The sequence below is a fragment of the Ambystoma mexicanum genome, chromosome 3p (genome assembly GCF_040938575.1).
Source record: "Ambystoma mexicanum isolate Mex_15411 chromosome 3p, UKY_AmexF1_1, whole genome shotgun sequence".
NCBI classification, from domain to species: domain Eukaryota; kingdom Metazoa; phylum Chordata; class Amphibia; order Caudata; family Ambystomatidae; genus Ambystoma; species Ambystoma mexicanum.
Window position 1 is genome coordinate 677,286,006 of NC_090925.1, and position 27,010 is coordinate 677,313,015.

Here is a 27,010-nt window from a genome sequence, read left to right on the forward strand (position 1 = left end):
GGGTCCTACCACAGTCACCCCTCCCCATGGCTCATAGTGCTCCGAATGCAGCTCGCCTTACTCTAAAGCGCTTCGGGGGGTGGGACGGGCTCTCACCCTTCCCAACAAAACAAACCAGCCAGTATAATCATTAATACCCGCTCCCACATAGCCAGCAAAGTTATTATGGTTGGGGGTGAACACCTTGTATCCTTTTTGGGGGTTTTGCTAGTCTTCATTGTCTTTCTTGTTCACCATAATAGATTGTTCCCCTCGTAATCCATCCTAACAAATTGGTAGCCGGGGCTGGATAAGGTCTGTGTCACTCAATGTAAATTCCCTGGGGTGATCAAATAGTTCTTGGTACACAGAACTCTAAGGTTTAAAGGTGTTTGGCCTGTAAAAGTTACATTACTTCAATTATGTGAAAACCTACACTGTTGTTACTCTTGCTGTACACACAGTTGAATATTTGAAAACGTTGTTTGCAGAAGTAGGCTAACCCTTCTCTGAACACAAGTAGATTAGTGCAGAAACTGATGGATGAGGAATAAAGAAAAATGCTTTAACTGTTGGTGGTGTACCTGATGCTGGGCTAGGGCCAAGCAGTAGTAATGGTGCTGTAAATATTGAAACCATATAGAGCACAACTGAATCTGAAGAAAGGGCTTTAAAATACTCTATTGCCACTTCTGATACTGATGCAGATTTTGATTAAGGGGTTGTTTTCCCAGACCAAACACACTGCGGAATTCCACAAAAGGAATCACCCGCCCTTCCCGCAACACATCACCATTCCTCAGTACCCCCATAAGAGAGTTAGGTAGGTTCAGGGAATTGGAGTCACTTGAGTTGTGGTGTTGCAGAGGCTGGATATGTTGTCGGCTCCTTTGGGGACTGAGCCAGGTGCATGTGCTATGTTTGCATCATCCATTCGTGGAGTGTCAACGTTTCTTAAAGTGATGCCTATGGACCCTTTGTTTGTTGAGTCTTGGGAAAAGCTACGAAGGACTTGGGAGGGTAAATTTGGGATGTGACATTTCAGATAAAGTATGGGGATGGATACAGAAGGCTAGTTTAAGTAGCACGTTGGGTTTGAACTTGCAACTTACCAGGCAGAAGATTCTTCGACACCTATATTGGACCCAAGTACGCATGCATGGTTTGTATCTATTGGACAGTGAGGTGTGCCGGTGTTGTGGTAAGGAATGTGGCATGCTATATCTTATTGAGTTGCCCCAGGGTACTTGACTTTTGGGTGGGTGGGGATGTATTGGACAGGAGGGGCACTATTTTAACCTTGAGATTTCCAAGGATGCCTTTGCAAATTATGTTGTCTGAAAAAGGGAGGTGCGAGATTAAAATCTAACAATAGAGTTTTTAAACATTTATTTTAAAAGAAAGGGGAAGTTTGGGATTAGGGAGATGGAAATCAAATATATGGTGGCATAGAGGGAGTCCTATGAGATTAAAAAAGAAAAGGTCTGAACTTTCCAGCTAGAATTGGTGAGGCAGAGTGGCCCTACAGGTTCTTCTAGATGGTTTAGGAATGGTTCTGGCTCTTCTCATCCAAGATTTCCTAAGGATCTGTTAAATATTCATGATGAGAAAAATGCCAGATTGGTGGACTGCATTTGACTATGCTTGTGAAGTACAAGAGGTAAAATAGACTAGGGTTGCTTATCCTCTTGGCAGGCTTCCCCAGAATGGATGCAGTGGTATTATGGAGCTCTTGAAGCTGAGAGAAAGGATTTTGAAAAATGAAAGCGGCTCTGCGTTTAATGTTTCTGGAGACTCCTGCTCAGTACTTGGCGTTTTAGAGACCACAGGAAAAAGGAGATCATCACCTGGGTCACTGATCTAAATGATTCTCCTAAAAACCTGAGTGGGTGGGTTGAAGGCAAGAAGGTAAATGCTTTTGAAGGCATGATACACCTGGTCATGGTGGAACATATGTTTGCTTCTTTCTCCCCTGAGCTCAAGCAGCATTTGTCAGATTTCAAGGAGTTGGATTCAAAGAGACTGGAAATTGATGATGTTAGTGTCCCATAAGGACAAATGTGCTTCTGGTAGTTATAAGGAGAGGAAAAAGGAGAAAGAGGGTGGCCAGGTGCGATGGAGCAGAGGTTACTCTAGCGTCCATGAGCCACAAGCTGATGCTTCCATCCCTGAAAATACCAATAATTATGTCAAGGATAGTGTAGTGGTAGATGGTACAGGTACCACTGCTCTCAGACACTGGGGCCAGCATTACTGCGGTAGATTCCACTTTTGTAAACTCAGAGGCTCTGACTCTGCTCCTCTGAGACCCACCAAGTTAGCAGAGCCCCCCACCCCCACTCAAAGCTTCCCAGCAATGCTGATCACTCTAGCAGTAAATGGAGGAGTATAATCGTCCAGAGCGAAATCCCATGAAGGAACATGATCTCAAAGACTTGTAGTCTTGTGGACTACACAGCAGATCTCAGGCCAGTAAAAATCATTGTATATTTTGTACTTACCCATCTAGCTGGAATTATTAGTGTTCCTCTGTGTGGACTCCTTGTAGCGCTAAACTACTCTCATGCCCCTCCTAAATCTGTGCTTTAACACACTGCTACCTACCTTAATTGGGTTTTGGTTAGACTTAAGTGTCTTACCTGTTGAACCATAATAGGTTGGCCTCCCAAAATCCATCCCCAGGGTTGATTTTGAAAACCCATCTTAACACTAAGCTTTCAGAATGATTTGTTTCTTTTTTGAGCGTGTGTGTGTGGAAATAGAAACATTGAATCCCCTTCATGAGATTCTCTTGCTGGGTAACAATGGTTCTGAAACCTGGTCTTCCCAGGCAAGATCTTTGTTCGGGAAGTACTAGATTGGCTACTTTGTAACCGAGGAGTTCACTGCGGGTTCCAGGAATGTTGTGAAAGGATTCTCTTGATATAACGTGTGACGATGTAACGGTATCAAAACACGCATCATCGATTAAAGAGGGATATATTTTCCCTTAAAAGAAAGTTTTTTTTGGGTGCTGGTGTTTTTGGCCTAGTTGAGGAGTGTCAGGTGGGCGGGTGCATCAATATTGGCCAACAAAGTCTGATCAGGGATATGGGCAGAGATGCAGCTTCAGTGGTTGGCCTTCTCCAGTGGGTTTGGAGGGAGTATACACTGCCAAGACTGTTCTTCGGTGTGGCATTATGATTGTTCCCTGCCATGTGACCTGGACCCAAGGTAAAACAACCAGGGAGTCCTGCCCCCAAACACAACATTTACTGGCCGAGGGAGGCATCCGTTTCCCTGAGTCAGCACCTAGGAAGTCAAAACAACCAGGCAGAGGACTTCATAAACCACATTTTATTTAATGGAAAAATCAGAATAGTTGCAAGATCATGTGTTTTAATTGTTTATGGAATACAAAGGCTAACACCTGTTACTCTCATTGTTTTCTGAGGCAGGGACGTGATCCAGTGGCTTATGAATGCTGTGACCTTCTGTCCCTCAGAAGCAGAGCCTGAAAGCATTCCATCGCTCTGGGCAGATGTGCCTCGGAACAAGAAACAGATGTAAGTGTCATTTTAATGTGTGTCCATTACCAGTTGATATGTTATTTTGCATTTATATAGCGCTCTGTATATCATTGGTATGACCTCAAAGCGCTCGTAGGTTGAACGCCCTCGGGGACCGTAGTCCAGGTCAGTTGGGAGAGTAAAGAGTCAGAGGGTGCTTGGGTGCACCAATTATGTGGGCAGCCGATGCAATTGCCTAATTGTAGCTGCAGCCTAACATTAGGTGTTGTGGTATTTGATATCAGTTGAATGTGTGCAGTCTGGAGGATAGACACCAAGACTGGGTTCTGGCTGCATTAGGCCTGTGTAGGACGCTTCTGTGTGCAGCGAGGCCGGTTTTCGTGAGATGTAACTGAGTTTTATTAGAATGATGAGGTGTTTGTGGAGTAATGTTCGTATGTGAGCAGCTAGGCTGAAATTGATTGAGGGTTGTAGTTGCACTCTAATTGTGTGTTGGTGACGAGTAGAGTGTAAGCATAGTGATATGGGAGGTGAGTGTTTTGATGGAGTTATAATCTAAGGAGCTTGCTATTCCGGATTTCAAGCGGGTGTTTGCTTAGTAGTGACTTAATATGCACATTCAGTGGCATCATTGCTTAGGATCTCATTGAGCATTTGTCATCGGGTTGCAAGTCTTAGTTGCCTCAGATGGTCATAGTCGGCATTACGGAAAGACACGTTTTTAGAGCTTTACGGAAGGTCATATAGTCTTGGGTGTGTCGAATATGTGGGGGGAGTGAGTTCCACAGAGTTGGGGGGGGGCCAAGATTGAGAAGGCGGATCCTCCGGTTCTGACAGAGTTAGAGGTTGGAATCACTAGAAAGAGGGCAGTGCTTGATCTTAGGGTGCGAGATGGGAGGTAGGGTTTCATCTTCTCTTGTAGGTACGTTGGTCCGGTCTTGTGCACTGCTCAGTGAGTGATGCTTAGGGTCTTGAAGGTGGCCCTTCGTCTGACTGGGAGCCAGTGGAGGGTTCGGAGAGCGGGTGAGATGTTGTCTCTGTGACCCAGAGCCAGGGGCAGTTTTGCAGCAGTGTTTTGGGCTCTTTGGAGTTTGTTGAGTTGGTATGCCGGTGCTCCCAGGTATAGGGAGTTGGCATAGTCCAGTCTCAACATCACAATAGACATAACTGCAAGTCTGTTGGGGTAGGCGAGGTATGGAAAAATGTATCAGACGTTTGAAGTGGTAGTGACAGCATTTTGATACATTGTCGATCCGACGTGAGAGGGTTAGGCCTGAGTCCATAGTGAGCCTAGGTTTTTGACTATAACGGAGGGGCGGGAGGTGGGCTGAGGGAGGGGTCCATGGGAGCGGATCTGGTACAAGGGCATTATTGCCACACACCATGATATGTTTTATCAGGGTTCAAAAGGAGGTGGTTTTTAGTGATCCATTGGTCAATATCAAGGGGACAAGCTTCAAGGTCGGGATGAGGGTTGGTGCTTGTCTTGGGGATTCTTAGGATCATTTTTGTATCTTCAGCATGGTTGTGCATGCGGATGATTCCTGGTAGAGTGGTCAGATAGAGGTTGAGCAGGAGAACAGATAGGCATGCAACTTGGGGTACTTCAGTGTTCACTGAGCGAGCAGTTGAGACGAAAGCAGAGAGTAAAGTTGTTTCCTATTGCAGAGGAAGGAGGCAGTCCATTTGAGAGCAGTGCCACGGATTCCTAGGGAGTGGAGGCGGTCAAGGAGGATTGAATGGTTAACCGTGGCAAAGGCTGCAGAGAGATCGAGGAGAATCAGTGTTGCGCAGCCCTCAGAGTCTGCAGTGACCTTGAGATCATCCCAGATCGAGATCCGAGTGGTTTCTGTTCCATGTCGCGGTCTGAAGTCTGATTGTGCGGGGTCGAGGAGATTGTTGAATTCTACGAAAGAGTTGAGCTGGGAGTATGCAGTCCGGTCAGTGAATTTCGTGTGAAATCTGGTGTTGGAGATCGATCGTCCTGTAATTCTTTGGGTCAAGGGGGTCCTTTTTTAGAAGTGGCTTAGCATGCGCTATTTTGAAGGTGTGAAGACCTGAACAACCCATACCCTTGTGAAGCTTCCAGGGATAGTGGAGAAGACAGCTTATTCCCCTATGAAAAATGCAAGGACGGTGGAGACGAGGCTACATCACCCAAAGAAAACAGAGAAAAGGAACTTACCGCGGCCAGCTCGTAGAAGGGATGGGGGAGCCCACCAAGCCAAGACCCAGTTTGCCGTGGCCAGCGGAGCATGACAGAACCTTCCTTGGAGGAATGGCAGGGGCAGCCCATGGAGAGACGAGTTCCCGCTGTGCCCGTGAGGGAGGGGTAGTTTGGACGGGGGAACGCTGCGGGGCGAACATTGCATCCATGAGCAGCCGATGCAGTGCCGAGTGGCGGTTCCGCGGCTGTGCGAGCAAGCATGCCGAGGTGTGTTCCAGGGCTGCCGGCATGAGGAAGCGGTCTGCCGGTCGCGGTTGGAAGGAGGCCGCGTGTTGGAGACAGACCCAGGAGTGCAGAGGGAGGGGGAGGCTCGAGCTAACAGCTGAGCCGCGAGCACACTGTGTGGCGGCAGGGCTTCCGGCCGCGGAGCGGTCGAGTGGGGGGGGGGGCCGCAATGCAGTGAGGACGCACACAGTTCTAATGGCCGGCCACAAAGAAGCATAAAACATAAAGATCTTAAAAAAACACGGAAATATAAACCATACCTTCCCTCACTCTATACTTACCGGGGCAACGGGAGGGGGTCACTAGACCCGGCCGCAGGAACACATCAAACGCCATACTCCCAGGTAAAGGGGGGCGGGGCTTGGTAGGGTTCTTATGGTCTGTGGCAGGAAGTAGACGCCGATTGGACAGTTAAGTGCTGCCTATATAAGAGCCTGAAAGTATGACAAGGGGTGCTCATTCTTGTTCTCTTCACAGATCGGACCAGACGTGGAGTAAGGAGCTACTGGAAGCACCTGGGCGTATGAGGACTAAGATGAAAAGGTTGGAAAGAGGTCCTTACGTTGTGCCCTACAGGAGAAACAGAGAAAACCCTGGTCAACAAGTAGAACTTCAAGAGGGAAATTATTTAGAAACGACTTTGTTATTGACTTGGCTGCATAACTTATTGAGTCTGAATAAAAGACAACCCTCAATTTTCACTTTAACACCGGTTGTTTGTCTCATTGTCACAGGATGCTTCAGGGAAGATACCAGAGGTGAGGGAGTTGTTTAGTATGGCTTTCGTGTGTTCTCCTGCGCAGGTAGAGGAGAATTTTTCTTTCAGGACAGAGGCGGGGAAGGGGTCAAGGGGTAACCATGAGGGTTTGCTGGCTGATAGGTGAAGGAACCTGTCTTTGGAGATGGGTTTGAAGGAGTCGAAAATAGGTAAAGTGGGCATCGGGGCAATGGGATCAGGAGAGATCGGTGAAGGGAAGGGGGGGGAGCAAGGACATTTTGGTGTTCACGGTTACCATCCTGTTAAGTGCAGTGTTGAAGAAATGTAGGGAGAGGGAGTCGCAGAGTGATTGTGTGCGGGTGGATTGGGCAGAGGTGCACATAGGTTTCATGAATTCCAATATGATCATATGGAGTTCTTTGCTGCGGTTGCCGCAGTTGAAAATGTGTTTATTGTAATAGGCTTTTTTTGGCCTTTCGGATTTGTGATTACAGTGGTGCAGGGCGAAGATGGATCTCCCGAGATCTGTTTTAGATGCTCGCCATTTGCACTCAAGAATTATTTTGTTTTTTTTTACGTTCCTCAGATGAGGAGTGAACCATTTAAGGGCAGACCTTTGCATGAGGGGCACAAGGGGGTGAGGGGAATTAGTGAGTCATTAAGTCAGGAATCGAAGGAATCAATGGTTAAGGGTCTGACTGTGCGGCGTAGCAGGGGGACGGAGAAGCAGGGCTATGGCTAGATCAATGGGAGGACCTTCACTGTGTTCCAGCATTCGAGATCAGGGGTATGTTGGGAGAGGTTGAGCGCATCAAGACTGTCAACCAGCGGGTAATTCATGGGGTTGTTGGGCATATCAAACCAGATATTGAAATCTCCCAGGAGTGCAAGAGAAGGGTGATTTACCTGAATGGTAGCTATTGAGACACATAGATTGTTGGCGAAATGTCTGTCCGGTTCAGGGGTGTCTGTAGATGAGTAGGAAGCTGAGGATGAGAGTAGATGGTAGCGAGACCTTTACCACCAGGGATTCACAGGAGGCATTGGATGTCAGGGATTCGACGAGTGAGACAGAGAAATGGGGTTTGAAGAGGATTGTCACTCCGCACCTCTGGAGGGTCTATTGTGGGCAATAAGTGGGTAGCAAGGGGGAAAGCTTTGAGCGCTACTGGGGCAAAGTCGTCAGAGAACCAGGTTTCAGTGATAGACATGAGGTCATGATTGTCAGAGGATAGGAGGTCAAAGATGCTGTCTATTTTTTGCTACGGAGCTGGCATCAAAAAGGATGCATTTGACTTTGTGAGTGGAGGTGGTTTTCGTGATGCTCAACGCAGGGGGAGGTTGGCGGATATGGGTGCCCGATGGGATGGTGGGTGTGGTAGGGTCATTCAGGGTGGTTCAGACCGGTTGAGGTGGGGTAGGGCGGGGGCTGGATCTCTGTGGATTTTGAGTGTCGGGAAAGGGTTACGTCGATGGGGGGGCGGGAAGAGTAGGCAGGCAGAGGTAGTAATGTGAGACGAGGGGTGGGTTAGGGGTGTTTGGTGGGTGGAGAGTGGATCATTTGAGGTGTGGGGGTTTAGGCAGGTAGTTCTTGGATTGAGTCTGGTGGATGCTGGTGGTTTAGGTGTACTGGATGAGAAGTCAACAGGAGAGAGGAGTGTCCGAGGGTAGGGGAGGGAGAGACTGGGTGGTTGGACTGACGCAGAAGTGGTGAGGTGTGGAGGGTCCAAGGAGAGGACCAGTTGTGTTTCCGACTTTTTGTGGGTTTTGGTGCCATCGGAGAGTGAGAAAGGGTTAGAGGGGGAGGTAGAAGAGGCTACTGTTCTAGCAAGGGCGAGACTAGCTACTTTCAGAGAAGGGAAGGGATATGAAGGGGAGGGGTTTGTTGGCGGGTGTCGACTAGGGGTTCAGGGGGAGGGAGAGGGCAGCATGGGAGGTAGGTTGAGGGTGAGGGTGGGGGGAGTTACCCAGTGGGCAAAGGGGGAGGGCGAGGGTGGCATGAGATATAGGTTGAGAGGGTGGGCACAAGGATGCTGTGGTAGTGGTACTTGACCCAACCACTGTGACTGAGGGTCTGGTGCAAGATAATGTATGGATAAGGTCAAATGGAAAAGCTGCCAAACCCTACTATAAACGTCATTTTTCCTTCTGAGGTGACCAGTGAAAATTACATTGGCAAAACATCTGTACAATTGTAAAAAAGCATTTTTAGAAACCCTTTACTCGTCAGCAATATGGTTATAGCTGCAATTTTGCAAGAAGTTAAATATTGAACACAACCTTTAAAAAAGCAGTTGAGCAGAAGAATGGTACACTCCGAGGATTCTATGATCATTCATCCTCAGGTTTATATTTCAGTTTTTTGCTGAAATTTGTTTGCAGAAAAAACTCATGGAATTTATTCTTTTTTTTTTATTTGTGGGGGTTTGCCACCCTAAATCCCTCTTCCCTTTTAACTATTATCTATCCTTCCACCATCCCTTATATGCCCTTAACCACCATCCCAACCCCCATATTTTTTCCAAATATTTCGGCAAAAAACTCTGCGAGAATAAACGTGCAATGAATGTTGTACCCACTCTGATTCCCAGGTCACAATGCTATGTGCCCTTTATAAAATGCAAAAAAAGGGAGGACGACAGGTCGACTACCTCTTTCTTTAGTCACTGACTCAACAGATCAGAAAAAGCCAATCTGATTCGATCAAAGATTGTTACAACCACTATTCATACAGCATATTTGTTTATTTTAATACATATTTATCCATAGCAAAACTAAAAAGAGGCCTCCAATCAAAGGTCCTATATATTCATCTTAAAAAGACTTGTTTAAACCTGTGCAAAACCACTTACATTCTTCAGTGACAATACAGTGTACCATATAGTGAAATGATCACAAAAAAACAGAAAACATAAAACAAGGTTAAAAACAGCTTCAAAATACTGTTAGTTTATATTATTGGCTTTCAAGTTAAAGGAAGGATCTGGCATCCAGGACCGTGGTCTTTCCTGCATGAATGAATGCGACAATTTATTCAAAGAAGACTATATATAAATATTTATATACAGTCTCTCTGTTCTACTGGACAAGATTGTTTGAGAGATGTAAATAGAGTTGTAAATTCACTAAAACACCTCTGTAGCACTTAATTTGGATTGAGAAGGAGAAAAAACAGTGAACAGTTCCCTCGATTATAGTCGACATATGTTTCAGTCATGTTGACACATACAGTTCACCCTCACAGTGCTGTTGGTCTTATTAGTTAAAGCTGTCTTCAGGACAAATAGTTTTGATTTTGACGTGTAGTTTATACTTTCCCAGTTTTCAAATTTCCTTATTACACATTCTAAAAAAAAAAAGAATTAAAAAACTTGTTTTTAAACACATATAAGAGTGTTCTTTGGTGGTTCTATGCTTCAGAATAGTGGCAGAGGAATCTCTTCGTATTCCACTTCAATTACTGACCTGTATCTTTCTCAGACTTCTTTGAAACTATAGAAAAATTCAAAAGATTTCTTAGCGCCGTCTGGCTGCTTATGGGTGTTCAGTGCCAAATGGTCACCATACCGACAGGTATATATACTTCAGTTAGTGTTGGTCATATTCGGTTTAGATATATTGCTTATTTCTATTCAAGTAAGGTTCACCATCATTATATATCATATAGGTACCTTCCAGGTGTATGCAGAACAGCTTGATGTTATATTGTTACCGTCATGCGGTAGTTGATGGTAAATATCTTGCACGGTCTTTGCTGCTTTTTCACACTGCACTTACTTTGCAGGTGTCACCCGCCGTCTGTAACAGAGCAGAGCGGAGGATAAAAGTCAGTTATTTTGCTACTAATGTCGTATGGCATGTTTGTATATTATGCCCATGCAGTAGTCACTATGTTCTTACTTCAGTCATCTATGACTAAGACATTTGAAGAAAATGTATCCAATTGTGTCTTTTTGCTAAAAATGCACATAGAGGAAGTTTATTGTAGTAAAAGGTAGTAAGAAATTGTCCTTTTATGGGACAAACCAATACATAATTGTTGCATTGTTACCATTTAGCCTCTTGTGAGGCGTTCAACTGAATACAAAAACCACACTTTCTATTTGGTGCCCGTTACATTAACATCCGAAGTTTCGTGCGGGAGCACTTTGTATGCCGTATCTACCTGAGTTCTCGCTTACCTCCAAAAATGCTTCGAGAAGGAGCCCAGTATCTTTTTACACAGTCGGCATTCTATGCGGTAGCTCACGTCCGGAAACAGTTGTTTCTAGGCAGACCATCACGTGTCATTGGCCCGCCCACTGCCTTGGGACAGTCACGTCTCGGTTTTATGGGATATGTAGTGCACCAAAGGTCCAGACCAGCACCAAAATGCTAGGCAATTCTCCTTTGAACAAGAGTACCAAGAGCAACCCCGGACTAATGTCTGGTAGAGAGAGTCCCAGGACCCCCCTTGTTAATTTGAATAATTCAAGTAACTTTGGGTCTCACCCTAAGTTACTAGGGGAATCCAGACGTGGACCCCTTGCTCACTATTCTTAGAGAGGCACAGCTCCACCCTACTGAGGCCCAACCAGACTGAAACGCGTGTCTGGGGTTGCTGTTGGTACTCTTGTTCAGAGAATTGCCTAGCATTTGGGTGCTGAACTGCCCCAGGGCAGGTCAAAGACTGATATGTTTAGGATATTTCTCCTCTGTGAAAGATAGTGAGCTAAAGAATCTGGGTAAGGCTCTCGTAACCAGGACTGTCTGGCAGAGAGACTCCCAGGATCCCCCTTGTTAATTTGCAGAAAAAGAACCAAGACACAACAAGCAAACAAGAAATGGCAAAAAAAGGAGCCCAGCATTCTGGTAGAATCGTGACCCTCTTGTGCATTACCATGGCTGATTTGGCAGCCTGCAAATAATAATGACAAAGTCATAAAAGTAGTTCACTGCCACCAGCCATTCAAGTTATCTTGTAATTGTAACAAAAATGTTGCCAGGTAAGTGAGAGGGGATGCAGTGTATCTCCCCAGCACTCCACGGAAGATGGGGTGTGGTGGCTCTCTATATAAAATATGAAGAAGAGTAGATCCTCCCCCTCTATCTGTTTATAGACTGATGAAAATGTAATTTCGGGGCATGTGCTCTGCCCTCCTGTCCAACATTGTAAATGTCTGAAGCATTGTCCATTGAGGCAGCCAGGCTGCCCTCATTATAAACAGGTACATTGGAAAATAGGTGACAGTGCACATATTTATTTAGGACAACATAAAAACATAGAAATGCTTACAATGTGCACACTATACAAAACATAGAACATAGCTCCCTGACATAAGAAATCACCCACACGCAATAGACATTAGAAAAACGCGTCAGAATTGGGCCCAGAACACGAGCATAGGGATCCATTCGTTTCACATAATGCATTACAAATAAATTGCAGGCCTTAAATCTCCTGGAAATTTAAAAGTGTTGAACAAATAAAAAATGAGTGTCATGTGCATCTCAGAAAGGGAGGGCTTGGACAGAAGCCACGGTGCAGTAACTTTGCAGTTTAAATGGTAAGAATAGTGTAGGGGAGGTGCCAAGCTCGATTCACACGACAACCGCCCATTTTGAAGTACCAGGAACATTCACGCTGAAATATGTGACGTATGATGAGCAAATAAACCAGCGCAGAGCTGCAGTTGGGCTCTGCCCAGTACCTATCGGAAGAACAGCACTTGTTGAAGTACCGACACCTAAGAAAACCTGGACAGTGAGGTACCCATTGAGAAAACCATATCGACAAGTGAGACAAAATGATTGTCCGAATACAATACCTGAAGAAGCTAAAAAGCTACTAAAAGAATACGAATGGTGACATCACAAGAACCCGGACTGACTCACAGATAGAAGATATGACGACCTGTGAATGATGAAAAGAGACGAAACACCATGTATAAGTGACATCCTGAGCCTAAAGTGAAATAATTGATGTCAAGATGTCAGAAATGATGCCATATGCGCGATGAAGATAATCAGTTGGTTTAAACGTGTACATATGCAAGGAACCGCAAGAAGCACAGAAATCGTGAGGCTTGCTTATGCTTAGTAGTAAAATGGATTGCAGCAAGCGCCACCTACACATATCTACCTCAAAAGGAGCACTTTATATAAGTATACTTTCACTATGCACAAGAGCAGAATCAACCAAAGGTTACTAAACGTCTTAAGGGGAGAGCTTTGCAGCAAACAAATCGAGAATTAAAGGTGGAGAGAAACTCAGACAAAGGTAATCGTGCCAAGAAGCCATGGTTGTATCGGCTGAAATAGACCAACAGTGGATACAATTAATGAGAGGAACAGAGTATCCTGTTCAGAAAGGTCAAGATAAGCCACAGATGGCAGACGACTGGCAGAATTAAATCAAATACACGAAATTGCATGAAGAATAATTCTATTTCACAGTGTCAAAATCGCGTGACCAGACGAGCAAGAAGGGATGAAACTTTCACACCTATGCATGGACCTTTGCCATGCACAGATGCCTTAAATTCCAGACCAAGAAGCAAACTCGAGGCCAACCAAAAGAAATAATTGACACATTACCACTGAAATGATGATTGATTGTAGCAATAATTTGAGGGAAGCTGGGGGTGCAGACGAACTCTCTGCACTTGGTCGGCTATTCTGCACGCTTCTAAGCAAGTGGAAAAGTATGAGTGGGGTTGATGCCAACCCAATCATAGTGGACTGTGTAATACAGGATCCTATAGTTAGTAGAACCAATGAGAGGTCATACTTTTAGTGACGTCTACAGTAGCCATTTTGAAGGAAGGGCTTAGATGCCCCACCTGACACTGTTTATCCAATTCCCTCTCCCCGTTACCGTATACAGATGTAGTACCTATATTAGTTACCTTCCTAGAACCAATCCAGTTGCATGCTAAGTTTTGTGCGTTACACGTCAGTGATGACGAGTTTTTGGTATAAATGGGTGTGCAGTCATATTTTCGAATGAATATTTTCGAAAGTCATAATGTCGAAAATATTCGAAAATAAGAATGTCAAATACAAAACTTTTAAGAAGCATGTTTGGTTTTTTTTAAGCATTAACATTGTAACATTTAATAATAATTATATTAACATTACAATAGGTATATTGCTAAAGTAGTTTCTATAATAACTATATAGTTTAAATATTTATTTTAAATATAATACTAATAAATACTAAATAGGTAGTGTTTTTTAACTTTGAACAATCAGTTTACGTTTTCTCCCCTAGATGGTGCTATCGTATTACAAATGGGGATGTGCATTTTGTTATTTGTTATTGATTTGTACGTAAGGTAGCGTAAGTCTACGTATGCGTGGGCGCCATTTTTAAAGTCCATTCTGGAAGCGTTTGTCGCGTTCGGGTCTCTGTGTCTTTGTTCCTGTTTTTTTTAGGATTTGGATGTTTTTTTTTTTTTTTACCGCATTTCATGGACTCAATGGATTTTTTTTTTTTTCGGATTTAATTGATGTAACGGATTTTTTTTTCAGATCTATGGACTTTTTTTTTTTTTATTGGATTGTGGATTTTTTCTTGGGCCTTGTTGGATTTTCACCTTTTTATCTTCGCTGGATTTAACTGTTTTTGACCGCAGATTTGGACTTTGCTTGGATGTTGTTTTTTATTTTTCTATGGATTGCCTTCTGGACATTGGGATCCCTGGATTTGTTTGGTTGGTGTTTTTGGCTACTGTTGGTATTTGCCATGGCGGATCGTTGATTCTACAAAAACGTATTTTTAACACTTTAAATTATATGCTATAGAATCCAGGTAGTTTTCGTTGTCATCCTGGTTAAATGTTTGTACTATTTGCTCAAGTTTCTGCTCGTAGTCTCTGTATTTCTTCCTTTTTAATTCTGCGTTTGCAAGTGAAATTGTTTGAGACGAAATTCTTGATGGGATTATTCATTTTGTAATTCTTTTAAAAAATGGCATAAATTTGGGTTTTTTGTGTTGAAATTTTTATTAATTTGGCTATGCCATCCTTCCAATGCATTATTTGTTCACGGTCTCCCCTCTAATGTGACTTGGTAGCAATTCCATAATTTTACACTATATTTCATCCTTCGTCTTGTGCCACTCCTTGTTAATTGTCCTAACCAAGTGTTCTCCATGTAATCTAACAAGTCCGAATTTTCCTCCTCATGATTTTTAAAATAGTCACTGTCTATTAAATGTTCGTAAAAATGTATAACTTGATCCTCAACAAATGCCACTCCGAAAAGTGTTTTTATGTTATTTTGATAAGTACTGTTCTCCGTGTATTTTGTGCTTAGTCCCAGTTTCTTCCATATGACTTGAGTAAAATGAAAAAAAAAACCGTGTATGTTTGTATCTGTATATATTGTAGAAAATGCCTTAATTTGTGCTATTTCGAAATCCATGATATTTGTGGGTTTTGAATCTGGTACAGTGTAATACATAAACAAGTGGTATGAGTGTTATTTATTGATCCATTTACTGTAAAGAATTGTTGGAAAGTTTGGGGGCATGCCTTGAATGTTGCGTCACTTTGCCACATTTCGCTTTGACTCAGTTGCTGGAAATTGTTCGCCGTTCCAAATATTAATATATTTTCGTCTCTTTTCTATGGTAGCATGGTGGAAATTTTCTCCTTTTTCAGTTAATTTAAACACATCTGGTATGGTTATATCATTGTATATCGTAGGTGCTGGTGGGAGATTTTCTTTCTGTTGTTTTTTCGGTTTACTGTTCGTTGCATCTGTTTTTCACCAGGCATTTGTGCTGATGTGTAACAGTAACTTGTCACATACTGTCGTTATTACTGAGCCGCTTGCTTGACCCAGGTTTTCTACTGCCTTTCTTTTTAGCTCATGAAGAGTTTTTTTATTATTATATTTGTTTTATCCAGAAGATGGTTGTGCTCTCCTTTTATTTTTATATTAGAAGACTCACTTATCACCCGTGCGGTACTTTTTGTTCTTCCATATTCAGTGCACTTCCAATATATGCGTTCATTTTTTTCTGATTCCTTATTGTAAATGTATCCTTTATAAACCAGTTGTTTTCCTTCCTTTTGTGAAGTTATATACAACTTTTTCTGCCATTTTCAATCTAAAACAACGAAAAAAAATGTTTCACTATTTTTGTCACACATTAATAGTAATATATTTTTCGAATTCAATATCTAGTTACATATTTATTATGGTAATATTGCCTGTTTTTGCCTGAAGTAGCTGTATTGAATGTACTGTAGTCCGCTCTGACGTTTGATTCTGTCAGGTAATGACGGTTTTTCACAACCGTCATCTGTTCCTTGGTATTTAGGCAAGGTTCTTTACTCGTGAGTGTCACCTATTTGTTTAACCCTTACTACTCTTCATTCTGTGGGGTTTTCGTTAGTCATAATGTATTTTATTTACAAATGGTCAAATGGTTATGTGTTGGGGGTCGAGGGGGGTGACTGCAGGGTTTCGGGTGAGAGTGGGGCTGTGGGGGGGGAACCCCCCCATAAAAACGGCTATTGCTGACACTTTACATTGGTATGTTAGCATTGTTGTTCGACTTTTTTTCGACATTTTCTTTCTCGAATAATTGTCTTTTACTGTTATATGTATACTTTTTCGACATATTTATTTTCGACATTTTTTTTCTCAACATTTTTGTATTTCGGCATTATGTTTTCGATATTATGACTATAAACCGTATCAATGATGTGTTTTTTCTGAAATGAATTGGAGTTGTCTGAAATGAATTGGAGTTTCAGCGAGAAGGAAGATCAAGCAAATTGCTGATAATTGAGTTGTCATTATTGATTTGATGCAAGAGTATTAATCTGCATCCCCATCCATTCAAGGTTGCTGCTGCTCATCTTAAATTGCTGTTTGGGAAACCCCCAGTCCTATGGGCCGGCTGGGGTCCCTACTGCACAATATATTTACAAAGTTGCTGCTTACAAATGAAATTGGCATAAAGTCAGTAAAAGATAAGCTAGGTGAGGTAACAAATAGAAAACCAGACAACTAATCTTATGTTCTCTGCCGGATGTCTGGAGAGGTGCGTCATTCCAGAACCGCTATTTTCCAGTTTTTAAGTTGCAACATATGTATTGTGATTGAGTAAATGTGGAAAACAACCAGCCATGCTAATTGGCATAGATGAGGTCATTGTGACAAGAAATTATCATGTGTTTCGGGAAGTGTGTATGTCCAAAGAAAAACAAGTGATGTATTTGATCTTTGTAAATTGTCCTATCAAAATAGAAGGTACATATTAGCATAAAATCATTGTGTAATTTTTGCTATCTCATAAAATCATTATGGATGTAGAAATGGGGTGAGATATTGTTTTTTTCAGCATGTAGGACAGTTGATTAAACGAGATTCTCCCAGCCAGCTGTCTGTGCCTCTTCCTTGCATGGTGTGTATTTATGTTCAGGGTTGGCTGACTGCAAGGAGGTATGGCTAAGACATAGCCTCTTTAACAAATGTAAAGGGGATGTAAATCCCCCTTTTAACCCTTGGGTACAGTAGTTCACCCAAGAGGTAATGAGAGAAATTAAAAAGGGAAGCACAAAGGGCAACCCAGCCTAAACCCAAACGTAATGGGGAACTAGAAGTCCAATCGTACACTATGGAGGGACATAAAAAGGTCACCCATAAAAAGAGTAAAAGAACTGCGGTTCCCGAGAGTGTTCAACCTACCAGCGCTTTGAGGTCATACCAATGAAATATAAGGCGCTATATAAATGCCAATTAACATAACATAACTAGGTGAGAGGGGAAAAAGATTCTCACTCACCTAGGGACAAGGACAAATAATCAACAAGTCCAAGCAAAATATCCTGGGGTTGACGCAGATCAGGAAGATGTATCATAAATATGAAAATCTTACCTTACATTGAGGGGAGAAGCTCAAAGAAATGGTCTGCAGGTTAGGAAACATTTCTTCCCCAGAATACTGGCCCAGCGTAACTTTTACTCTGCCTCAGGTCCAGTTACTGAGTACTTTGAAACATGTCTGCTTTTCCCACTTTTACCTCTTCGAAGGCTCTGGGTTACCTTAGAAGATAGTTCTCTAACCAGTGTCTGCTGTCCTCTCCTTAAATGCAAAAGGAACCTAGATAGGGTCTTGCCTATCCAGGTTTGGATCGGGATATTCAATGAATGGTGCAACACTTCCTTGCTCAAGGCACAGTCAGTGTGGTAGTTCCTGCATCCTCTGTCTGATGGCAGTCTGCGTCATCGCAGTTCTTCATGCTCATCTTCGGAGGAGATAGTTACATCTGGCGGAACACTGGAATCAGGCAATTGATCCACAATCAGCACTGATACGAGTTGCAAGTATGCTAAATCTGGACCTTTTCTGGTGGTCTCAAGAAGTGAACCTGCTGGAGGTCTGCACTTTCGCATAATACATCCACAACGTGTTATTGACCATGGTCATATGGGGCTGGGGGCTACCCTGGATCAGCTTTCCGTCCACGGCCTCTGATCACAGCAAGATCAGCAGGAACACATCAAGATTTTGGAACTGAAAGCCATTTAAATGGCACTATGGCCTTTTCTTTCTTTCATTTATAAGGCAAATGACAGTCCTGATACAGACCACATGACCTGCATGCACAGTATAAACAAGCCAGGCGGGACAATATCTCCAGGGATTTGCAGGCTTGTGCGACAGGGCCAGCGTTGTGGCCCTATCAAGGAGGGGGGGGGGGCACCCCATCACGGGTGCCTGAGTGCAGGCAGACCCCCTCCCAAACCCTCCTTGCCTGCATTGGTGGTGGCGTCCAGGCAGGAGAAGCAGTACAGCAGTTACAAGGAAGAACCCGGAGCAGTGGTCCACAAAAAACGAAGGCGTTCCACGAGTGGCACAACACCAGTCTCCAACACAGGAGGACGTGGGAAAGGATTGCAGAAAACCATGGGGTCCTGAAGCACCCACAACACCAGCCTTCAAAGAAGCAAGGATCCAGCAGAGTCAGCTGGAGCCCGCACCGGGACAAGCCTCCACTAAATCACCAGAGAAATATTCTTTAAAATCAAGCCTCCATGAAGGCATTTACCCACTACACCACAAGGGATGTAGTTATTTTAAAGACCCCTTCAGGCATGGAGCCACATAACTTCTCTGAACCTCAGCAGGGTCCATGTTGAAAAGGGATGGAGCTTAGCAGCACTTTTAAGCCCTCCAATGGCCTTCCCCTGTCACACCCCCTGGAGCCAGTTAAGTTATTGGACAGGGTGAATATCAATCCTGGGAGGGGTGGGTTATTTAAGGAGGTGTGCGAGTGTGAATTAGTCGGGCGAGGACAGGAGGTGGTGGAGGACGCTCTAGAGACCAGATGAGGCGAAAGCGCCTGGAGTGCAGAGGCTATTTTTAAGGAGTGGGAGGAGAGGGTCTGTGGACTGTTTTGAGTGTGAGAGTAGAATTGGGGGCTAGCGAAGGGAGTGAGCAGGGCACCATATCCCTGAGGTTCGTGAAGTAGCAGTGATAGTTGGAAAGAAGGACAGTAGCTAGCGGGAGTAGCAAACAAGAGAAATAGGTAGTAAAGTGGTGGTGGTTAGTAGAGGGAGTGATTGCGCATTTGTGAGTACAGAGATGCACACTGAAAGTAGTGGGAGACGAAGGTAGTAAGGAGAAGGTGTGAGCAACAGCGTAGGAACAGAAGTAGAGGGAGAGTGGGAAGAGCGACAGTGAATAGGAGAATACAAGTAGCTAGTGGCGTAGAGTGAAACTGATTATATCTAGAAGAATAGTAAGAAGCCAGGAAGTAAAGTTTGATGAAGGATGTAAGTAAAGACAACACAGGTGGGTCGGTAGTTGGAGGTGCAAGCATTAGTAGGAACAGGAGTAGGAAAGGAAGTAAGATTGAAGGGCAGAAGTGGATTGGCGGAGTGAGAGATTGGAGGAACAGTGAAGTGGTGGGCGAACCGCTTACAAGACCAGTATAGTGAAGGGTCTGGTATGAGAGGGTGTGAAAGGAGTGACCGTGATGCTGGACGAACAAAGGGACCATTCATTGCTCCCTGAGAATACTAAGCATGAATAGGAGAGAGAAGGTTAGAAGAGCCCTAGGAAGTCAGGTAGCCAACTATTTAGGGAAAACACGAAAAGCTCAGGAAGTGAAAGACATGGGGTTACTGATCCCAGTGTTACCAACATCCCCGATAGGGACGTCTGGGTCAGGGAGGCTGAGACGAGGCTTGGGTAGACCAGAGAGAGGGCTGGCCCTGGTGTCAAATATACCAAGCCCCACTAGGCCCAAATATCTTTGCCACAAGAGGTACGTCTATCCTATTGTAAAATAATTTTAATAAAGACCCTTGGACTTGCTATTGGAGTCGGCGTGGTTCTTTGTGGCAGGCCACCCTGTGACACTGGCCATCCAGATATGGGAGTGGGTGCTGGAGGACTCAATTTCTCTGAAATCCATACACCTGCCAAAATGTCAGAACGAGGAGGCATACATCCTGAGCAGAGGCACGCACACCAATCGGGAGTTGGAACTTCACCCGACGATAACGCATTGTTTTAGAAATGGGGATTACCTTGTCTGGATGTGTATGCTTCAGAAAGCAATGTGAAATGCAAGAGATTTGCATCAAGAGGGGTTTCCTGTAGCAAGGAGATGCCTTTAAAATTCCCTGGCCTGGGAAGAGACCTCCATTTATGCATTTCCTCCATTTTCTCTGACGCCAAAGTTTATCTGCAGGTGAGCCATGACTCGCTGAACGACAATGATACTAGTTATGCCCCATTGGCCAGCAAGGACATGGTTCTCGGACCTCATTGAAGTGGCACAAAATGAACCAATCACTATCCTGGAATTCCCAAATATGCACTCCAACAAGTTGGAGGATTTTTCATCCATCCCCTTAATTTAGTGAGCTGGTACCTGAAGTCTTGACATTAGGACATTTGGGCCTCTCTGAAGAGAACTTGAAAATGGTCCAGGCGGCCAGGAAAACTTTACACATGCTCGCAGTACAGGAGTATGTGTATTTGGTTTTTCCATTGGTGTACAGAAAGGATTGTTAACCTACTGCAGTATGCTGGTGGAGTCCTGTACCTTTTGCATATACCTTTCAGTGATCTGCACTTACCAAAGTTCAGAAGAAATTATGTTCTCAACATCTGATATAATCCTGTGATTTGGTGTCGCTTTGAAGGCATGTTGAGGATAGACCCACCAGGAAAGGCTCTGCATCTGGGGTGGGATCGGAATCTAGTCCTTTGAGTCATATCTCACAAGCCCTTAAAGCAATGCCCTCAGTGGACTTAAGGTTCATATCTTTAAATACAACATTTTAGAGACCATTGCATCAGCCATAAGAAGCAGTACAATAAAAGCTTGGTCTTCGTCACAGTCGTGCACTGAAATGTTACTTGGACAGGACCAGATCTTTTGGAAATCTGACAATTTGAGTTATGGTATTCTCAACCAGGCACTGCAGCATCAATGCCAGCCATTGCGTGATAGGTATAGGTATACTTACACAGAATAATAAACCCCCACAGGACATTCATGCTCATGTTGAGCATGCTAAGGCCGCAGCTGTAGATTTCTGAGAAACCTTCCTTGGGACGTTATTGCCAAGACAGCTATCTGGTCCTTATCTGCTTTCGGCAAGCACTACTCCATCGACACCAGCAGTAAAGCAGATGCAAGGTTTGGTCAGGTTATTCTTTAAATAAAACATGTAAAAAGTTAAAAATGTTTTCTTAGCGTTAAAGCCTCCATCCATGAAGTGTGGAGGAAAGGCGACTGGATGTAGGAGTAAGAAAGTTACTCCTGTAGTGACTACTGTACTCGTAGTCCATAGTCAAATTTCCTCCATACGACCCTCCCACCAGCCCCTTTAAAAGTTAGCATTGTAATTCATCCCAGATAACACAATGAAAAAGGGACTGACTGGAGTAGCCTGAGGCTGCATGCATCGGGGCAAGGCCTGCGTGTGTGAGGACTCTGCCCACAAATTGGAATTTGAAGGCACATTTTTCTTTGCAGTGCAAATGTGCCTGTCCTGTCCACATGAGACCGGACACCCAGGAAGAATGGGGGGGGGTAGGGGTCTATGGACTAGGAGTATAGTAGTAACTAAGGGGAGTAACGTTTTCTTTTTAAATTGGTCTGAAATAACTTGCAAGATCTGAATATGTTGCCTCATGAAAAGCCTTCTAATGGATGCTTATTTTCCAGGCTTTCAACCTTTGCTGCACACATGCCTATTGTTCCAATAAATGTTACCTGATTTTCATCAGCACCACTTAACCAGAGCCTTCAATCCACATCTTAGAGCACACTTTAAAATGCGCTTCTGAGCTGAACAAGCTTTGTGTTAGAGTACTTGAGCTGATTTATGACGCAGAGCTTAAGATAGTTATTTAAGTCCCCAGAGAAAGAATCATCCTTGCACTCTGACAACAAGGATCTATGTGATCACTGTAAATATTTTACTGCAAATTACTAAAAGGTTGAATTGCATCCCCTCACCCCCCCCCCCTTTTCAAAATATATATATATAGGGAGAGACACGCTCCCCCATCAATTGTAATATTTACTTTACCCCACCCCCCAAATATATATGGGGTGAAATTTGGATGTCGAAATTCGACATTTTTGTATACGCAGTAAATGTACGCGCAATGATGGACTGATACCGACATCAAAGTATAGACATTCATCCTAAACCGCTTGTCTTGTACTGTAAACCTATTGATTTCAGCAATATGTTCCTATAAAAGGGCACTTTGGGCATACATAAGAGTACATGATTTAAATCTTGAACTCCCAGCTCATAATGGAGTTCGAACCGCCTACGCTATTGTCAGGATTCCATGGCACATTTCTAGATTTTCAATGAGAAATTACTGTAGAAAATCTGCATTCAAAAGAATTAAGTAAACATTTATTTTTAATCTTCATTATTACATTATTAGTAGGAGCATTGGTTGAGTGATGTTTGATTTTGGGTTTAGTATTTTAATATGTCAATATTGTGATGTTTCCTTAATGACAACTATATAAAAGAAGTGCCTAATTCCCCAAACCAAGATGGAGGTTCAGTGCAACACAAATGATTGGTAGAAAAATATTATGAGGTAGTTTGGAACATTTCACAATATTCTAAACTGCCTTTCATTCCAGTTTCTTTAGAGGAAGGTTGTAGTTTATTTAGCTCTTAGGATATTTAGTATAAGTTATTATAAAAATCCTTTTTTAAGAAAGAATTTACAGTGAGTTTAATTTCTACAGAAATTTCGTTTAGGAAGAAATCCTTGTAACTTCAAGACCAACTTACAGATGAAGCAAGCTAAGTTTTCTAAAGTGAAATGTTTCCATCTTCAATTTATCTCAAGAAGAAGTTATTTTAAATTCTAAGAAACTGTACTTATCTGCATTTGATTTTTGTGCACATTTATTTGAACTCTACTGCGCTCGTATTCTAGGAAAGAAAATTCTGATGTACGTTTATTTTTTCCTCTCGCGGCTGCGTGTACGGGTAATGAAAGTTTAGTGTAGATGTTTTAGAGCATTTTGGTCAGGATATTTATTGTGACATATTGGTTCTAATTTAGCTTTATATTTTCACTTAACGTACGCGTGTTATTTTAATTAGTGTTGTGATGTATAATACTTATAACACGCTCCTCTTTATTTCATTTTACTGTTGAATTCAATCCTAGTCAGGAATCTGTTAGAGTATGCTCGTACGTTCCACTTTTAAGTTTTACTTCCTGGTTTGACGTACTAGTGTTGTCAAATAGCGTTTCGAGTGGCGTCGTGTTGAGTTCCGGCATTTCTCCGTGAATACATTTACTTTTTGTGGAGCGGCTACTGAGTGTTGCTACGTGTTACAGTGACCGTTTGAGCACGCGGCTTATTTTTTGCTTTGTGTCATTATTTCTACTTCGTTCTGAATGCGCGTACATCGCGTTCTTCTAATCAGCTGAACTTTTCGTTTATTGTGCATCAAGCCATCTAACCTCCTTGGAGCATCCAAAGTCTACAGTACAGTTTTGAATGATATTTACATATGCAGATACAAGAAAGTAAAAGCTGAAAGTAGAATTATTCAGAAGTTTTATTTAACAGAGACTTAAGAACTATAGTAAAACATTTGTTCTTCAAGCAAGCCAGTTTCTGACTTTCTACAACATAAATTCAAAGAATATCCAAAGCGTTTCAAGAATATTGAATATTGACCTTCATTGTAAATTCTATAAGTTATCAGAAGAACATCTAAAAATACAAAAGACAAACTATAAATGCCTATCAGCAATCAAGCAGAGGCAGCAGGTACATGATAATAGTTTTTTGTTAATATTATAAATAGCAGAAGTCAACATACAGAAAAGAGTTTATTTAATCTGTATATTTTTTGTGCTTAGATTTCACACACACACGTTACTGATGAAACTTCCTCAATCCAGTTCCAAAGAGTTAATCATCTACTGAGTCTAATATTCTGGGAACCAGTGTCGTGTCTTAAGAAACAGTGAAGATCTGCAGTTGTTTTTTCTCCTCCATTCCCCTTTCCCCTTGGGTTTGCCTGTTGGGTAGTTTTATATTTTATGAACTATTGAGCAGGCATATCAAGGGGGTCTGGTGGGCCAGCATCACTCCTGCAAGAAGATCCAAGATATGGACCTGACAGCTCTTCCCTCCAAGGCCCATTGTGACAGACTGAATGGGTATTTAAAACCTGAATACATTGTCCTAACAGCATTACTGTTAAGATGGCCTTTCAGAACCAACCCCTGTGGTAGGGCTCTGATAGGCCAACCTATGTCTGTGAACACGGTTCTTGACATTTAGTCTAGCCAAAGTCAATCTTGGTAGCATGAGCTGAGTAGTATAGTAGATTTCAAATAAATACATTTAACCATACATCGAAACAGTCAGATTCCACCCAGAAGTACAAAAATATACCAGTTTATTAGGCCTTCAAACACTAAGCAAAAATGAGGTATTTGTGCTAGTTTGAACCTGGATACCTTGCGCTTGCAATTCGAAAAGAATTTTAACTTAGCCTATTTGTTTGCAGTGCATTTTATTTGCGTAGTTTTAGTGGTCAGCCGACGCGTGTTTCAACCTCTCGGGGTCTTTATTAACCGGCATTGACCACCAGATGATATTGCAGACATATGCCGAGAAGAGCAGACAGGGCCATCCCGCCAGACATTTGCCCAACAGGGTTACTACTATGGATACCATGAGCCATAACTGACGTTCAACCAAACATCGCTAGCAGGCAGCAACAATCTACAACCTAGCCTTGATAAAGACCCTGAGAGGTCGAAACATGTGGTGGCTGACCACCAAAACTACACAAATAAAAAGCATTTCAAACAAATGGTCTAAGTGTTAAAATTCAGTTCGAATTGCAAGCGCAAGGTATCCGGGTTCAAAGTAACACAGATTCTTAAAACACCAGGTGTGGGCAACCCCTCACTCACCTGTGACGTCGCAGCAAATCAATCAAATCAAGCCAGGTTTAAGTGCAGTGCAATTGGAGTCAAACCCTAGTGCCCAACTGTTTCTACTGGTAAAATTAAGTAAATCCTAGATCACACTGCACTTGTGTACACATACCTATACACTAGTTTGAAAGTGAGACAACCTACCCTTTCCCCTAATACACAGTAAAAGCATTTCATTGCAGTAAAGCAATAAAACTGTAACCAGTAAAGTGAAAAGAACAATGATTTAAAATACAAACCAAATACACCGCCTTAGGTAAAAGGCAGACGCCAAACTTCATCAGTCCTTCCCTATCGGGTAAGTGGGCCTAGTACCTCAACAGTGCAAAAGTTCTAGGTAAGCACCTGAGAGGGATAGGAAGTCTCAAATGTTCCCCCTACACAAGCTTTGGTAAAGCCAGCATGTCGGTAAAAAGAATGTATTTTAAAAGCACCTGTGGAATTTCAGGGGTAACGCCCAATCCCTCCACACTAAGGTTTTTTTTTTTTTTAAAACTATTTTTATTCATTTTACAACCAAAACAGCATACAGCAGACTTACAGTGCTTAACGTTATATACCACACTTCTATCCTAGGCCTATTGCATGCCTTCCATTGCATAGCAATTCTACACTTGGCAAGTATATATGCCAGATCTTTTAATTTGCTTACATGCTTTAGGTGCTGCGGCCTAGGGAATCCTCCTACTAAATGCCCACGCTGATTCAATGTTTATTTTAATCCCCTTTCATCTAGCCGGTGGGCTACCTCTTCCCAGAATTTCCCAATTTCTGGGCATGCCCAAAACGTGCGTCATTCCCACATTTTCTTCCCCCATATTTGGGACATGTCTGCTTGCTTTCTTTCTTCAATCTGGCAACTTTTGGAGAGTCATGTATGCCCTGTCTGTTATATATAATAGTATTTGTTGTAGCCTTGTGTTTCTTGACACTTTCTTATGGTATCCTTGGGCCCGCTCCCACATCCCATCGCTCATGGGCTCGCCCACTTCTTCTTCCCAGCTATGTCTTAATTGCGCCACCTCTTTCCCCACTCTAGACACCAATAATTCATACAATCTGGATATCTCATGCCCTCCATCTGCTATATCGTATATCGTTTCTACGGTGGGGTCGGGTTGCTCATCTAGCGTTACTTCCGACCCCCCACACTAAGGGTTGCCCCAAAGGGGCGGGTGTAGTGGGTGCTTGGCTGGAACTACAATAAATCGCAGCCAGACAAGCAAGTGCTGGGGTGTAGGCTTTGCACCCATACAACCGCTATGGTGGGCTGGGAAAACTAAAACTGGTAAGTACACTTGCACTCCTTACTCTGATTGACCATCCTTGGGGTGCTCAGTCACTGGGGACACTTTTGGCCACTAGTCTAGTATGTGAATGTTCAGTGGTCTTGGGAGCAGTGGCTGAAGATGGAGTCAGGATTTAGCCTACGTATGCAGTGGTACAGATCTCCATTTCTGGGACGGCACTACCAGATACCTCAGTTCAACAGCAACAGCAGGTCCCATGAGGTGAGGAGACCTCCAGGACACAGCAAAAGTAAATGAGTAGAGAAGAAGCAGTCAGTGGTCAGCAGGTAAGAATCCTAGTGGTGGTAAAGATTCAACTCCAGGAAGACCCCTCTTCATCCCGGAGAGCAGTAACAGCAGGAGAGATTATATTAAGTACCAAGCTACAGCTTTGGACGGCCACCAGTGCAAAGAGGCCTTCAAAGTATCCTGGAGTGCCCGTCCACTGCAGACGTTCTCTGATGGTGGGCCTCTAGTGCAGGGGGCTCACATCTGGTCTGTCCCACCGGTCCATGGTTTGAAGCCCAGGAGAGGGCCTTGTTTGTTTGCAGCAGGTCTAAACCGGGAGATGCTTTAGGCAATGCTGGTTGT

The 27,010-nt window shown here is 43.2% G+C and overlaps 1 protein-coding gene across 3 annotated transcripts in view; it reads left to right on the forward strand.

The window, feature by feature from the left end:
* SIMC1 (SUMO interacting motifs containing 1) overlaps nt 1–27,010 on the forward strand; it is a 614,032-nt gene that overhangs the window by 275,009 nt on the left and 312,013 nt on the right. For 2 of the 3 annotated variants that reach the window (XM_069651448.1, XM_069651450.1), the window contains exon 6: nt 3,417–3,524. The exons of the other annotated variant lie outside the window; for it this stretch is intronic. In XM_069651448.1, coding sequence (XP_069507549.1) covers nt 3,417–3,524 — 108 coding nt within the window. The remainder of the gene's footprint in view (nt 1–3,416; nt 3,525–27,010) is intronic. 3 annotated transcript variants of the gene reach the window in all.